This window comes from Schistocerca cancellata, chromosome 1 (assembly GCF_023864275.1).
Source record: "Schistocerca cancellata isolate TAMUIC-IGC-003103 chromosome 1, iqSchCanc2.1, whole genome shotgun sequence".
NCBI classification, from domain to species: Eukaryota; Metazoa; Arthropoda; class Insecta; order Orthoptera; family Acrididae; genus Schistocerca; species Schistocerca cancellata.
Window position 1 is genome coordinate 631,241,351 of NC_064626.1, and position 14,803 is coordinate 631,256,153.

Below are 14,803 nucleotides of genomic sequence, written 5' to 3' on the forward strand. Positions count from 1 at the left end.
TCTATTGTTTTTAACATATGATCCATAAATAATATGAACAACAATGGAGACAGGTTGCAGCCTTGTCTTACCCCTGAAACTACTCTGAACCATGAACTCAATTTACCGTCAACTCTAACTGCTGCCTGACTATCCATGTAAAGACCTTTAATTGCTTGCAAGCAGGTGTAGTGCAAGCAATTTTTTCTTCCTCCAGAAAAATTTCGGGTCTGAAAGGGTTAACCAGTTCCAGGCGCCGCGAGCTTTCCTGAGAAAGATCGTGCAGGGTAACATCGCTGTAGTCAATAATTGGAAGTTTCTTTTCCAGGTCAAGAGGGGCGGGCTTTTTATACGTAGATAGGGGATGGAGAGATGTATGCTGATGCCTGTTTGCACAATGCACTTACGTGCTCAGTTCAATTTATGTTTTCATCTATTATTACTACTACACTCTTTGCTGAGGGAGAGAAGTTGATAATTGTCACTTTTAGGGTTAACGACAGTAGGGATTTCCGATATTTCGAGCTTATGAGCCTAGAACGACAACCAGTACCACTTGGATTTTGGATGGATTGAGTTTTAATCATATATCCTGCGCACATACTGATAGTGCACCCAGGTCGGAATTGAGATTCTCGATAGCTGTCTTCACGCTTATTGGTTTTGCACTTAGATACAACTAGTATTTGCTGTAGGATGAAATCCAAAACACATTTTACGCCTTAATACGGTTCTACTACATTTAGATGTGATACACACATTTAATACATGTTCTCAACACACTTTGCTTAAAATAAACATTAACTTTATACGATTAACAACAATTTTTCTAACAATCTGTGATTTTTCCATCCGCTGCAGTGCCGAAACTATTAGTCCTAGAGAAAAACTAGAAAAAAACTTTCTTGTGGGAACTCTGATGTATTGTAATTTTGTCTTGGGAAACATATTCAGTAGAAGCCGTGGTTTTCGAGATGTTCCAGAGAAATACAAAAAATTCACCTTTAAACGCCCCCCCTCCTCCCACCTCCACGGTAACATCCCACTGGTTATGATTTTTAGGATGTTGTTCATGACACTACTTCCAACTACTGGACAAAAATTAGCGACTACCTGAATTTTTCCCCATGTCAACGATTTTTCATTTTTTTCTTCGTTGAGTGGGCTAAGTTCTTGACATGAAGATTTCACATCTTTTCGTATTACGCACAATTACACCTGAGCCGAAGGACCAGAAATTCTTTTATTTTAATGTAACGCTGGCATCAGTTACTTAATGAATTATCTGTGAAATATTGTAATGTTGATGCATTAATTTGTTCTGAAAGCGGTGCTGATATTCAAGACAATAAAAGCGGATTAAAAGCTGTGAGCTATCTGGGGAAGTTAACCTTGCATTACTGAGCAACTGTTTCACCAGGTATCCAGTCTAGCTTACCAAATTCCCAACCAGACCAACATTAATTATAATCTTTCAGTAGTCATCTTATGATAACCGGTGATATATATATATATATATATATATATATATATATATATATATATATATAAAAAAAGACAATTTAAATAAAAAGAAATAAATCAGTTTATATTTGGACATTTATTTTAACATTGATCATTGTTCCGTTAAAATTTCAGCATATTAAACTTGATTCATAACTAAACTGGTGCCTTATTTAGGATTGTGAAAATGTGAGTTTGTAATCTTACGGAACACATCAAATATGGAGCCAAGATTGGGAGACTGCATACAACACTGCATTCATAAAATAACACAGGAAGAACGTTGAAACATATGCAAGAGGAAATTAACTACAACCAACCGACTCAATTTTCACCCAAAGAAGTTACGTACGTAGCGCAATCCTGTCCGTCATGAAATTACCACACACTAGTATACTAAATTCACACTAACTCTCTGTGAAATCTTCCCGAAAAGAGTAGCTGAGGGCTACTTTGATGACTGCACCACATGCTTCACGTGGTCAAATTGGTTTACACAAAGAGTGTAACTCCACAATAATTTTGATAATTAAAATAAATTACATCGAAACACAAATTACAAAAGAAAAACCTCGAACTGGTTACTATCGTCTTATTATTAACCTGAGGGGTCAAACAATTGTATAAGCACGTGGTACTGGTCTCACAAAGTACACCCCACGTGGGTTGAACATAAAGAAAAGTTGCTATATTGAAAAATATTGTCAAGACGAGACGTTATAATCTCACGCACATTCGCGTTTAAGATTGATGATCTTAGTTAGAATTACGGATCATCCACACGTGGTTCCACTTTACTCACAAAGTAGTGACAAAGCAACTACTGGAAGATATTCTGAACTTCACATTCGAATTACGCTGCGTTGCAATTTAAGATAACATTAGATATTTTAGATCTAAACCCGAAATAAAGGTGATTAAATTTTCAGTTAGGCTGAACTTAAGAAATCCATTGTCCTACGGACTTAGCAGAGACGCGCTTAGCCGGAGATCTTACCATTTCAGACACTCGCCGCGGACCGACTGCTGTGGGCCCCTACGGAGGGTGCTTCCACAGATACAAACGGAAGTAACCAGAGAGGCAGCTTTCTGTACCAACATGACAAGGGACGGACAGGACCATACTAAGAATAGAAACCTCTCTGCTTTTAGAAAGCGTAGCTACCTGTTCCGACGTTGGTCCTACTGTTCTCTAGCAGACAGGCTTGTCTGCTACCATCAAGCATGCAACTAGAAATACATTTGCTCATTCATCCTTTCACACAGAAGGGAAGGGGGATGAAAGTATCTTATCATATACACTATATAAAAGAAAGCGCATGTAGGTCCCATATGAGACTGTGTGACATGAATTATATATAAACTGTGTTTTAAAGTGTAGTAGTGTGACAGATCGTTCTTATTCATATGTAAAAGTAACACGTTCCACTACTCAGTCTACTCCCAGATAGAGTCAGAAACACGAAGTAAATTTAGAAGTGGAATTTATGCCGTAAATGACAACAGATATAAGAAATTAACATGAAAGGGATCTAACAGGGACCTTTCAATATATATACATGCCTTTAAATTCATTTTTCTTCTTCTTACTTTAGTAAAGTTATCCGATATTCAGTTTATCCATTAATGACACATTAAAGTGATATTTATCATTCTTACAAGATCAGTCTGTCATCCAGAAACATCCACCTCAAATCATATCGTAAATCTTAAAATAAAAACCAATCATTATAATCCCTGAGTTGGATGTTCTGAACAAATCTGTGTAGCTTACTAGTCTAAGTATGCTTCACTGACACTCTCTGTTCGTCCACCTGTCACTGAATAAACAATCGCTACGAAAGGCTGATGTATTTTCCAGTATGCAGGACAGGCTGCTGAGGTATTGAGTACACTACCTACAACAAAAGTTATTATAAAAAACACAAGTTTCATATCCTTCTTCAGGAACTAAGTTGAGCTAGTTTGATAAGTACATGAGTTGAGTTAATATTCGGTTTTGCATGGCACTTGATTATAAGTAGTTTTATACTTATTCAAATTTAGTGTTGCTGTTTAGTATCTGTGAACTAATTATTTCGCCTTGGTGTTGTGGTCTATCTGTGCAAATAAATGGCAGGTTGTTTGTTTTTTATGCCATAAGCGTTACGCTTCTTTTTATTTGCCAATCGTCCTCACTGGCCTGTTCAGATGGTTCAAATGGCTCCAAGCGCTATGGGACTTAACATCTGAGGTCATCAGTCCCCTAGACTTAGAACTACTTAAACCTAACTAACGTAAGGACATCATACGTATCTATTGGAATTTGCGCAGCTGAATAAGTATTAAGGAGAAAAAAAGGACATCTTACTAATAACTATATTTGCACATTCAAGAACAAACAAAATTACAGCGAACACAACAGAATAATTAGCGCACACAAAGAGTGTTAGACAGTGTCAAAGAGGTCTATTTTACACAGTGCACTTTGCGCCGTCACACACGAAATATATTGTTCACACAATTCCAACACCCCTCCTTGAACTTATATTTTGTGTGTTGCTTCCTCAAGATAAACCAAATAGTCCCACAATCTTCTCAAACTTCTCCCTTTCCAAGGGTTTGGTCAGAAGGTCAGCTAACATGTCTTCTGTACGCAGATAGTCCACGGCAATGTTCTGTCGCTCTATGTGGTCCCGAATGAAATGGTGCCGTATATCAATATGCTTTGTTTAAGTCCATAAATACTTTTTCTCAAACGCCAAATCTTTTTACTTTCTGACCTGGTTTTTATGGCTTCCCTTGGTGGAATGACATATATCTCCTCCTCCAATTTCCCATTTAAATATGCCGTTTTAACATCCATATGATGAATTATTAAATTTCGTTTTACTGCCAAGGCTAAAAGATATCTCAATGATGCATACTTGACTACAGGTGAAAAAGTTTCTTCGTAATCTACCCCTTGTTTTTGAGAATATCCTTTTACCACAAGTCTTGCTTTGTATTTTGGTGATGAGCTTTCAGGGTTCTTCAAATTGAAAACCCATCTTGCCTGCAGTGGTTTCTTATCTCCTGGCATATCTACCCATTCAAAGGTTTCGTTCTGACATAAAGATTCTAATTCTCTCTTCATCGCTTCTTTCCATTCTTGAGAGTTTGGGCCACTCATTGCTTCATCTGCTGTTCTTGGCTCATCATTAAAAGTCTGTGCTGTATACATCTCAAAATCAGGATATTCCTTCGGTTTTGGTACACGAGAAGAACGCCTTACATTGTTTTCTTCATGTTTTTCATCCTCTAACTCATTGTCATCATAAATAGTATCCATTTGTCCTTGGCTGTCGTCTTCCTCTTCTTCACTTCCTATTTCCTCACACAAGGTTTCACCTTCTGAACTAGGTGCAGTTGACTTAGTGGTTTTACTCTCTTTTGAGTCCTTTCTATTTTCAAAGAATATTACATCTCTACTTGTGACAATCTTTTTAGTCAATGGATCCATTAATCGGTAGCCCTTTGAATTTTCACAATAGCCTACAAAAATATACTTTTTAGCTTTCGGATCCCATTTTCCTCTTAGCTATTTTGGAATATGTGCCATTGCATCACACCCAAAAACCCTTATATTGCCTAGATCAGGTTTCTTTCCTACCCATATCTCATAAGGGGTTCTATGCTTTAATGCTTTTGTAGGTGATCTATTGTTCAAATATAGAGCTGTTGACACTGCCTCTGCCCAAAAATCTTTGGATAATTCAGCGTCAGTCATCATGCTCCTTGCTTTCTCAACAATGGTCCTATTAGCCCTCTCAGCAACCTCATTTTGAGATGGGCTGTACCTTATGGTAGTTTGATGACTGATTCCCTTTTCTGCCAGAAGTTTCTTCAATTTCTGGTTAATATATTCTCTCCCATTATCAGACCTGATGATCTTGATCTTCTTTCCTGTCCATCTTTCAATCATATTGCAATATTCCTCAAAGATATCTCTCACTTGATCTTTAGAACTAAGAAAATAAACATGAGTATATCTTGAGTAATCATCAATAAACGTAATAAAATAATTACTCCCATCTATGGATTCACACTCCATCGGGCCTCATACATCTGTGTGGATTAACTGTAAGACTTCTGTGGATTTACTCTTACTACTCTTGAAGGGTAACCTTGCTTGTTTTCCCTTTATACATGTCTCACAAGGATCCTTGGACACACTAAAATTCTGTATTCCCTTTACCATATCCTTTATTATAGACATACTCTTTCTATTTAGATGTCCAAGCCTCCGGTGCCGTAAAAAACCTTCTGCTGAATATACTGAATCACTAACATTTTTATGGTTACTGTCAATGGTATCCAACTTAAAAATACCCCTTTCGTTACTTGCTGTAGCTATAACTTCACCACTTTCACTGATTACTTTTGCACCCTGCATGTCAAAGGTGACTGTATTTCCTTTCTTGACAATTTCCCCTATAGACAGCAGGTTAGTTGCCACATTTGACACATAATGAACATTGTGTGCTGTAACCATATCTAATTCACCATTTACACTTACATGTAGATCTAGTTTCCCAGCCAGGTGACACTGGAGCTTGTTGCCATCAACAGTAGATATTCCCATATGAATCTTATCTTTGATGTCATAAAGAAGTGATTTATCTTTAACAATATGCACAGATGCACCTGAGTCTAAAATCCATTCCATATCACGATTGCTCATCCCACCAAAATAATAAAAACATGAGAGTGCCTTACCTTTGTTATTGGTCCTTCTCTCTGGGCTATCAGTAACATACCTCTTTTGCTGAGTGTCTGATCTTGGGCTTACTTTTTCTTTGCACTGAGACGCAACATGTCCCATCTCTGACATTTATAGCACCTCACCAGTTTCTTCTTTTTGTTTTTGGAGTAGAGAGCAGACGCACCTTCCTTCTCCAATGTACAACAGCTTGGAGCACTCTTTACGTCCTGAAGGATTTTCACCTTAACACTGTCGCCTGTGATTGGTATACCCGAGCTTTCAAGTCCCATAATCATAGGTGCATACTTTCGGGCAGTCCTGCCAACAGCAATGTTCCTATCCATTCGTCAGCGATCTCGAATACGATGTTTCTCAGTCGCTTCGACGTGGTTATTATTTTGTTAACGTATTCGTCTACGCTCTTACATTTGTCCAGACGAGTGGTAATTAACTCGCGTAATAATCCTACTTTTCTCGTAAGACCACCATCCTCGAATGCACTTCGTAAATTGTCCCAGACTTCTTTCGCTGTAGCAGCTTTTTCAACGTGAACGTAATTCACCGAATCAATCAGTAATATCAATTTTGATTTTGCTTTCCTATCCTTACTTGAATAATTCTGATCTGTGGATTTCATTCTCTCATCTACCACGTCCCATAGGTCGTCTAAACGTAAATATGCTTCTACTGCAAACTTCCAGGTTGCATAGTTTTCGCGACCTATAAGTCTTTCAATCTGTGGAATTTGTGCCGCACTCATTCTTAACGGTAACTTGCTTTTTATTGCCGTAAAGAACACCGAAAAATAATGCGGAAAAAAATTGCGATCGTCTTGTAAGGATAACTCGCACTTCACGTAAATTGGAACTTTTCCAATACTTTCTCCCTACTATTTTATTGATATACTTATTCCAAATGCACGCTGGGCCCATAACCTATTGGAATTTGCGCAGCTGAATAAGTATTAAGGAGAAAAAAGGACATCTTACTAATAACTATATTTGCACATTCAAGAACAAACAAAATTACAGCGAACACAACAGAATAATTAGCGCACACAAAGAGTGTTAGACAGTGTCAAAGAGGTCTATTTTACACAGTGCACTTTGCGCCGTCACACACGAAATATATTGTTCACACAATTCCAACAGTATCCATACCCAAGGCAGGATTCGAACCTGAGACCGTAGCAGCAGCGCGGTTCCGGACTGAAGCGCCTAGAACCGCTAAGCCACAGCGGCCCACTGGCCTGTGACATATGTTTGATGTATGCATGTAACAAACGCTTTTCCAGTTATATTATAATGTTCCAGTTTTTTCGGTGTTTTCTTTTTGAAGGCAAGAAACCAGTTTTTGAAATGCAAGTTTTGTAAGGTTAGATTGCTGTTTGATGCTACTTACGATTTTTTGATCCCGTTAAAACATATGTGTTGCCCTGGAATCGCAGCTCGTTGCATCCTGCGTACACCAGGATTTCCGTTCTCACCGTTTGAGAGCACATTTCAGCTAAACGCTTCAGTTTAAGAGTGTGTATTTTTATCCGAAAAAAAAGTTGTGATTGCCTGTTTTTACTGTTTACAATGTTTCCAGCTGTCGCTGTGTCGATCGTCTTTTGTTTTATGTAGAATTGCCTATATGCATATTTGAAATATGCCCGCAAACAAATTATGTCTATGCTATTTGGATGACGTACGTCAACTGTCTGAGCGTGCCAGTCAAAGACGATCGTATTTCGTTCTTTCCGTAGTTAAAACGTGGCTGACACTGAATGTCACGACAACGGACAATGAAAATACTGTCCGAATCTGGTTCTGCGTCAGCTTATCACATAATATGCTGATGTAAAGTTCAAAGCTAGAAATAAGTAAAGAATTCTTTATCGCGTACAGACCGATAGAAACTTGTTGTAACTACGACATGGTGAACTACGCGCAAGACAGGAACCTGCAGGCACGCCGAAGTTATGCGCTCTGATATCAGTTCTACATACAGGTAGCGCAAGATCATTGCCGCAAACGCTAAAAATCGGACATCTTTATTTACGCAGGACCCAAAAACTCATAAGTGGAATCAACCAGCAAATTAACTCTACGAATCTTGCGCTCCAGAATCTCGTTTTTTCGCTAACAACAGGAGTATCCTGAAATAACTGTAATACTGTAAACACATTTTTATAAGCATGCAACCAACGTGTGTTATAGATCACTGAGGACGCTTCGTAAATAAAGTGAAGGGAACACATAGCGTAGTAAAACAACTGAATAAAACGTTCAAATGTTTTGTGGAATGAATTGTCTAAAAATAAGAAACAAAATAAACCAGAGGAGCATATGACGCAACGTTCTATGATGCTCGAAATCATGTATAGCAAATGAGACTACACAGTCTACGTATTCCACCACAGCCATATCTCTATTACTCTTTAAAGTTATATGATTCTAAGTTAACTTTTAATACGCAGCTGGCGTCCCATTTGCTATAAATGATATCGAGCATTATTCAAAGACGAATCAATAGTTTATATAATCTATTTTATTTCTCACTTTCAGGCAAATAATTTCAAAAAACCTTTAACCGTTTTCTTTCAAACATTTTTATTTCAGAATTTGTTATTTAATCTTCAGTATCAGCCGAATGTAACTTTTTATGAGTGCGTAAAATAGCTAGATGTCGAAGGGATGGACATCTTGGCTCTTCATATACATAGCTAGCAGCAACTGTTCGTGAAAGGAAGTCTCAAAAGGAAGTTTTGTTTGATTTGTTGAAATAGAGGATGAAGTCTATTGACAAAATCTTTATGTACTATTCAAATATCCCGTTTAGGAACCTGCTTCTTAATGTCATTTAAATGCAATCCAGAATGCCTGCGGCACTCATTTAAACTATGAAGAGATAGAGGCCACTTCGCTATGGATATTTTCTTTCAGTTGCTCCAGAGAAATCTGATTATTGACAAGCACTTTATATTGGACATCCCATGGAAAAAAATCCATGGGGCTCATGTCTGGACTGCACAGGGCCCACTTATGTCACCCCTCCTGGAGATCAATGCCGGCCGTGGTGGCCGAGCGGTTCTAGGCGCTACAGTCTGGAACCGCGAGACCGCTACGGTCGCAGGTTCGAATCCTGCCTCGGGCATGGATGTGTGTGATGTCCTTAGGTTACTTAGGTTTAATTAGTCCTACGTTCTAGGCGACTGATGACCTCAGAAGTTAAGTCTCATGGTGCTCAGAGCCATTTGAAACATTTGAGATCAATTTGCTAGGGAAAATTTCACGAACCCGCAGAATAGACGCACTGGGCAAGTGCGCTGTGGCCCCGTCTTACTGAAACCATCTTTTTTTTATTACAACAGTGAAAGGATTGCGATTCAGGCACCAAAAAATCATTTAACATCGTCACATAACGTTCCGAATTCACTGCTCGACCGCTCTCCTCCTCAAAAAAGTCTGGGCCAATTATTCCTCGGGACGACATCGCAGCCCACACATAAACCATTGGCGAATGAAGCGGTTTCTCATGGTTCTGTTTAGGATTCATTACACTCCAGTAGTGGTTATTTTGCTTATTGATATGACCGTTCAGGTGAAAACGAGCCTCGTCAGATAACAAGATGTTGTTAATTGAAGGGCACTCAATCACTTCATTAACGAACTGCAGCCTATGTCTAGCATACTGAGGCTTTAATTCTTGCACCAGCTGGGTTTTTATAGGCTGTAGTTCAAGGTCTTTATGGAGAATTCGGTGAAGTGATGATCTACGCACATTTATAGAACTTCCATGCTAATGGAGAGCTTAGGAGCGTCACGAACTGGCGGATATGCTGTCTCCGAGGACTCGCCCGGTCTCGATGACCCTGGTTGCCCGGATTTCGGGTTGACCAGTGTTGAACCGATCTCCTCAAACGTTTTGATCCATTTCCGGATAAGAGGAACACTGGGAGCATCATTTACATTATACAATCGACGATCACTGCAACGTTTCCTCCGTGGCACAGTCGTCGAATCAACATTTTTGTAAAATTCTCACATACAGAACGCAGAACGCACTGTCTGCTCCCGAGAAGTGCTGAAATCCTAAGGGCCAATTTGTTGTGTATGCGCAGAGCTCTTCAAATATAAACTACCTTTAGGTATTGTACTGTATTACAGTTTTTTCTGAAATTAATAATTCAGTTTTTCTTAAATACGCCGATTACCCTTAAACAATTAGATATTCTTTGGAAAATTAAGCCTCACGCTGGTCAATTTGATGCCACATCTGTACATTTACGACTCTTCATTTGGATACAAAAATTTGGAAAAAATCATTGAGTCTTTCTCTCAAATCACTAATTAAGATATTCGTAATTAGCCTCATTACAATCAATAAATTTTCTCTTGCAAAACTGGAAATTACGAGGGTCAGTTTGATATTACATTTGTCCATTTCTTGCTCTTCGTTTGCCTATGAAAATTCGAATAAAAATTTGCCATCAAGTCACTAACTACGATATTCTTAATTATCATTACTTTCAAGCAATTAAATCTTTCTCTGCAAAACTAGACCATATGTTGGTTAATTTGATACCCCATTTGTCTATTTCCGACTCTTCGTTTGGCTGTGGTAATTCGGCCAAAAATCCGTTCTGTAATTTCTAGCGATCCTTTTTTTAATTCCAGTCAAACATTTGACCATTTTTATTTACTTGCATATACGGATAAAATCTACAAAAAGGTAATAATACACACATAAAAATGACAATATTAGTTTCTCTATCTGTCGTAAATTAGATTGAGGTGGTCTAGTTGCAATGTGTATCTGAATATGGACGTTTCACTGTACTTTGTAAAGCGTATTTACCTCTCAAATATTTGCTACCATTTCCTGCTCCGTCTTTGCTGCGGTAGGTGGAGCGCGAGACGACAGAGTCCGTGGTGACGGTGGACTGGGAGAACGGCTTTGTGGAGGCGTCGGCCAAGGACAACGTGAACATCACGGAGGTGTTCAAGGAGCTGCTGGCGCAGGCCAAGGTGAAGTACAACCTGAGCCCCGCGCTGCGGCGGCGCCGCAAGCAGTCTCTGGCGCGCCACTCCATCTCGGTGGACCAGGGCCAGCAGGAGGCGGCGGCCGCGGCGGCGGCGGCGACGGCGGCGGCGGCGGCGGCTGCGGCGGCGGCGGCGGGGGCGGCTGGCTCGCACTTCCCGTCCCCCCAGCAGCTGCAGCAGCTGCAGCAGATCCGCGAGCGCCAGGGGAAGCGCAACTCCTGCTGCATCTCGTAGGTGCGTAACGCTGCCGTCTGCTTCCCTTTCTCTTTTAAGGTGCTACTTATCGCGATCACTAGGTGCGCGGGGCTGTTGCACGAAAGTGGAAGACAGCGCACGAAACGGAGCAAAGTCACGCATGCATCTAGCTTGTGCTTGCGGGCCAACGTGCATTGGCGCCAGCGTCTCACAGTTTCAGTCTGTGAGACTCGTGCAACAGTCGCATATCTGTTCGTAGTTCTATTCATTCCCTACTCTTTTTCACCACCACTGTGTGGTGAAAAATTCAGTTTCGCATTTAAATTTGCCTTTCCGTTTTCGGTATACCTGAGTTATATTATGAGAATCGTATGGAATTTGTATAGGATTATCATTATTTACTTTTTACATTTTATCAAGCTTTCAAGTGGTTAAATACCGAAGGGCTTCTATCCGCATCTAAAGCTACAGCTTTCAGATGGGTGTCCTTCGGACATTGTCAAGTGCTGACAGGAAGTTGCTCCCACTTGGCGAGTAGTACTATTCCTACAAATTCTTTTTCCTTTTTCTTCCCTTTCTTTTTTAGTCGTTAGTCGTTCGACTGACTTGATGGGCGAGCCACGAATTCCTCTCCTACCCCAGCCTCGTCTTCTTGTCAGAGTTTTTCATGTGTTCGTTTCTTCGCCGATCGTGCGGGAAACCTCTTCATCTTTCCCTTATCAGTCCATCTAATTTTCAACTTTCTGCTTGCAAAACTGGTACTGCAATCTGCAGTCGCTGATAATTTGATGCTATTGTCCACCTATGAACTCGTACGTTCGTGATAGCCCATCTACGCACATTCTTTGGGCCACCGGCAACAACGATGGCGCACATGTGACACGTCACGTCCGTCGTATAAGGCAATTATTCCAAAGAAAATGTAATGCATTTTACTTTAACAAAATTAACTATTTAAAACTTGTAGCTAAGACGGGTGTCGCCGTTGTCGAATGACTGATAAAGGTGACACCTAAAACAAATTTGTCAGTAACGTCCGAACAATTTCACAAAGAACCATATTGAATTTGTGCATCGATTTTTTAATACGGGTGAGGTGTTGGTCAAGACGGAAGTGAAAAAGTGATCAAAGCAGTCACCTGCCCCAAGAAACGTCGATTACTTATGCCATAAAAGCTACGGTCAGCATTTTTGGGATTGTGAAAAATATTTTTTTATTTGTCATATTGGAGAGGACAAAATAGTATCTGACAAAGCCTACATGTTTTTCCTGGACCAACTTAAGAAGAGATCAGTATTTTAAAGAAAAAATAAATATCATCACCCGACGGGAGGCCCTAGCCACACGACATTTCATTTCATTTTTCATCTTTCATATGTACGATGCCAACAATAAGACTGAAGTATTATTTGTTGGAATACCTAGGTGCGTCTGCATCTTACTTCTATGTGGCATCAGATTGAAAGAAACTTGGTGGTTAGAGTAATTTGTCCAAAGTGGGGGTCATGGCAGCCGTCGATGGGCGACGTGCTAACCAAGGATAGTATCAGTTCACTGTAGAAATGCTGTGTATAGTGAATTGACCGAAAAGGAGAGTATGTCAAAAATTATGTACAAATTTGACATAAGAAACACACCACTACACTGCCAGGATGGCTCGACTTTGTTCAATGTTCAGTTAGTTCATAACGATTAGCCTAAAAAGCTTTTTTAGCCGAATAAATGGATCGAACTATTTTTAAATAAAAGAACTCACACTGTAGATGCGGTACACCTTATTCCTTATGTCACGTTTGTTGAGAGTTCTGTACTCGGCTGCGTGCTAGACATATATACATGACATACTGATACAGGGTGTTTCAAAAAGACCGGTATATTTGAAACGACAATAAAAACTAAACGAGCAGCGATAGAAATACACTGTTTGTTGCAATATGCTTGGGACAACAGTACATTTTCAGGCAGACAAACTTTCGAAATTACAGTAGTTACAATTTTCAACAACAGATGGCGCTGCGGTCTGGGAAACTCTATAGTACGATATTTTCCACATATCCACCATGCGTAGCAATAATATGGCGTAGTCTCTGAATGAAATTACCCGAAACCTTTGACAACGTGTCTGGCGGAATGGCTTCACATGCAGATGAGATGTACTGCTTCAGCTGTTCAATTGTTTCTGGATTCTGGCGGTACACCTGGTCTTTCAAGTGTCCCCACAGAAAGAAGTCACAGGGGTTCATGTCTGGCGAATAGGGAGGCCAATCCACGCCGCCTCCTGTATGTTTCGGATAGCCCAAAGCAATCACACGATCATCGAAATATTCATTCGGGAAATTAAAGACGTCGGCCGTGCGATGTGGCCGGGCACCATCTTGCATAAACCACGAGGTGTTCGCAGTGTCGTCTAAGGCAGTTTGTACCGCCACAAATTCACAAAGAATGTCCAGATAGCGTGATGCAGTAATCGTTTCCGATCTGAAAAATGGGCCAATGATTCCTTTGGAAGAAATGGCGGCCCAGACCAGTACTTTTTGAGGATGCAGGGACGATGGGACTGCAACATGGGGCTTTTCGGTTCCCCATATGCGCCAGTTCTGTTTATTGACGAAGCCGTCCAGGTAAAAATAAGCTTCGTCAGTAAACCAAATGCTGCCCACATGCATATCGCCGTCATCAATCCTGTGCGCTATAACGTTAGCGAATGTCTCTCGTGCAGCAATGGTATCGGCGCTGAGGGGTTGCCGCGTTTGAATTTTGTATGGATAGAGGTGTAAACTCTGGCGCATGAGACGATACGTGGACGTTGGCGTCATTTGTACCGCAGCTGCAACACAGCGAACGGAAACCCGAGGCCGCTGTTGGATCACCTGCTGCACTAGCTGCGCGTTGCCCTCTGTGGTTGCCGTACGCGGTCGCCCTACCTTTCCAGCACGTTCATCCGTCACGTTCCCAGTCCGTTGAAATTTTTCAAACAGATCCTTTATTGTATCGCTTTTCGGTCCTTTGGTTACATTAAACCTCCGTTGAAAACTTCGTCTTGTTGCAACAACACTGTGTTCTAGGCGGTGGAATTCCAACACCAGAAAAATCCTCTGTTCTAAGGAATAAACCATGATGTCTACAGCACACTTCCACGTTGTGAACAGCACACGCTTACAGCAGAAAGACGACGTGCAGAATGGCGCACCCACAGACTGCGTTGTCTTCTATATCTTTCACATCACTTGCAGCGCCACCTGTTGTTGAAAATTGTAACCACTGTAATTTCGAAAGTTTGTCCGCCTGAAAATGTACTGTTGTCCCAAGCATATTGCAACAAACGGTGTATTTCTATCGCTGCTCGTTTAGTTTTTATTGCCGTTTCAAATATAC

At 40.4% G+C, this 14,803-nt stretch overlaps 1 protein-coding gene across 2 annotated transcripts in view; it reads left to right on the forward strand.

The window, feature by feature from the left end:
• LOC126162012 (GTP-binding protein Rhes-like) overlaps positions 1 to 14,803 on the forward strand; it is a 469,298-nt gene that overhangs the window by 441,954 nt on the left and 12,541 nt on the right. For both annotated transcript variants that reach the window (XM_049918238.1, XM_049918246.1), the window contains one exon: positions 11,095 to 11,466. In XM_049918238.1, the coding sequence (XP_049774195.1) occupies positions 11,095 to 11,466 (372 nt within the window). The remainder of the gene's footprint in view (positions 1 to 11,094; positions 11,467 to 14,803) is intronic.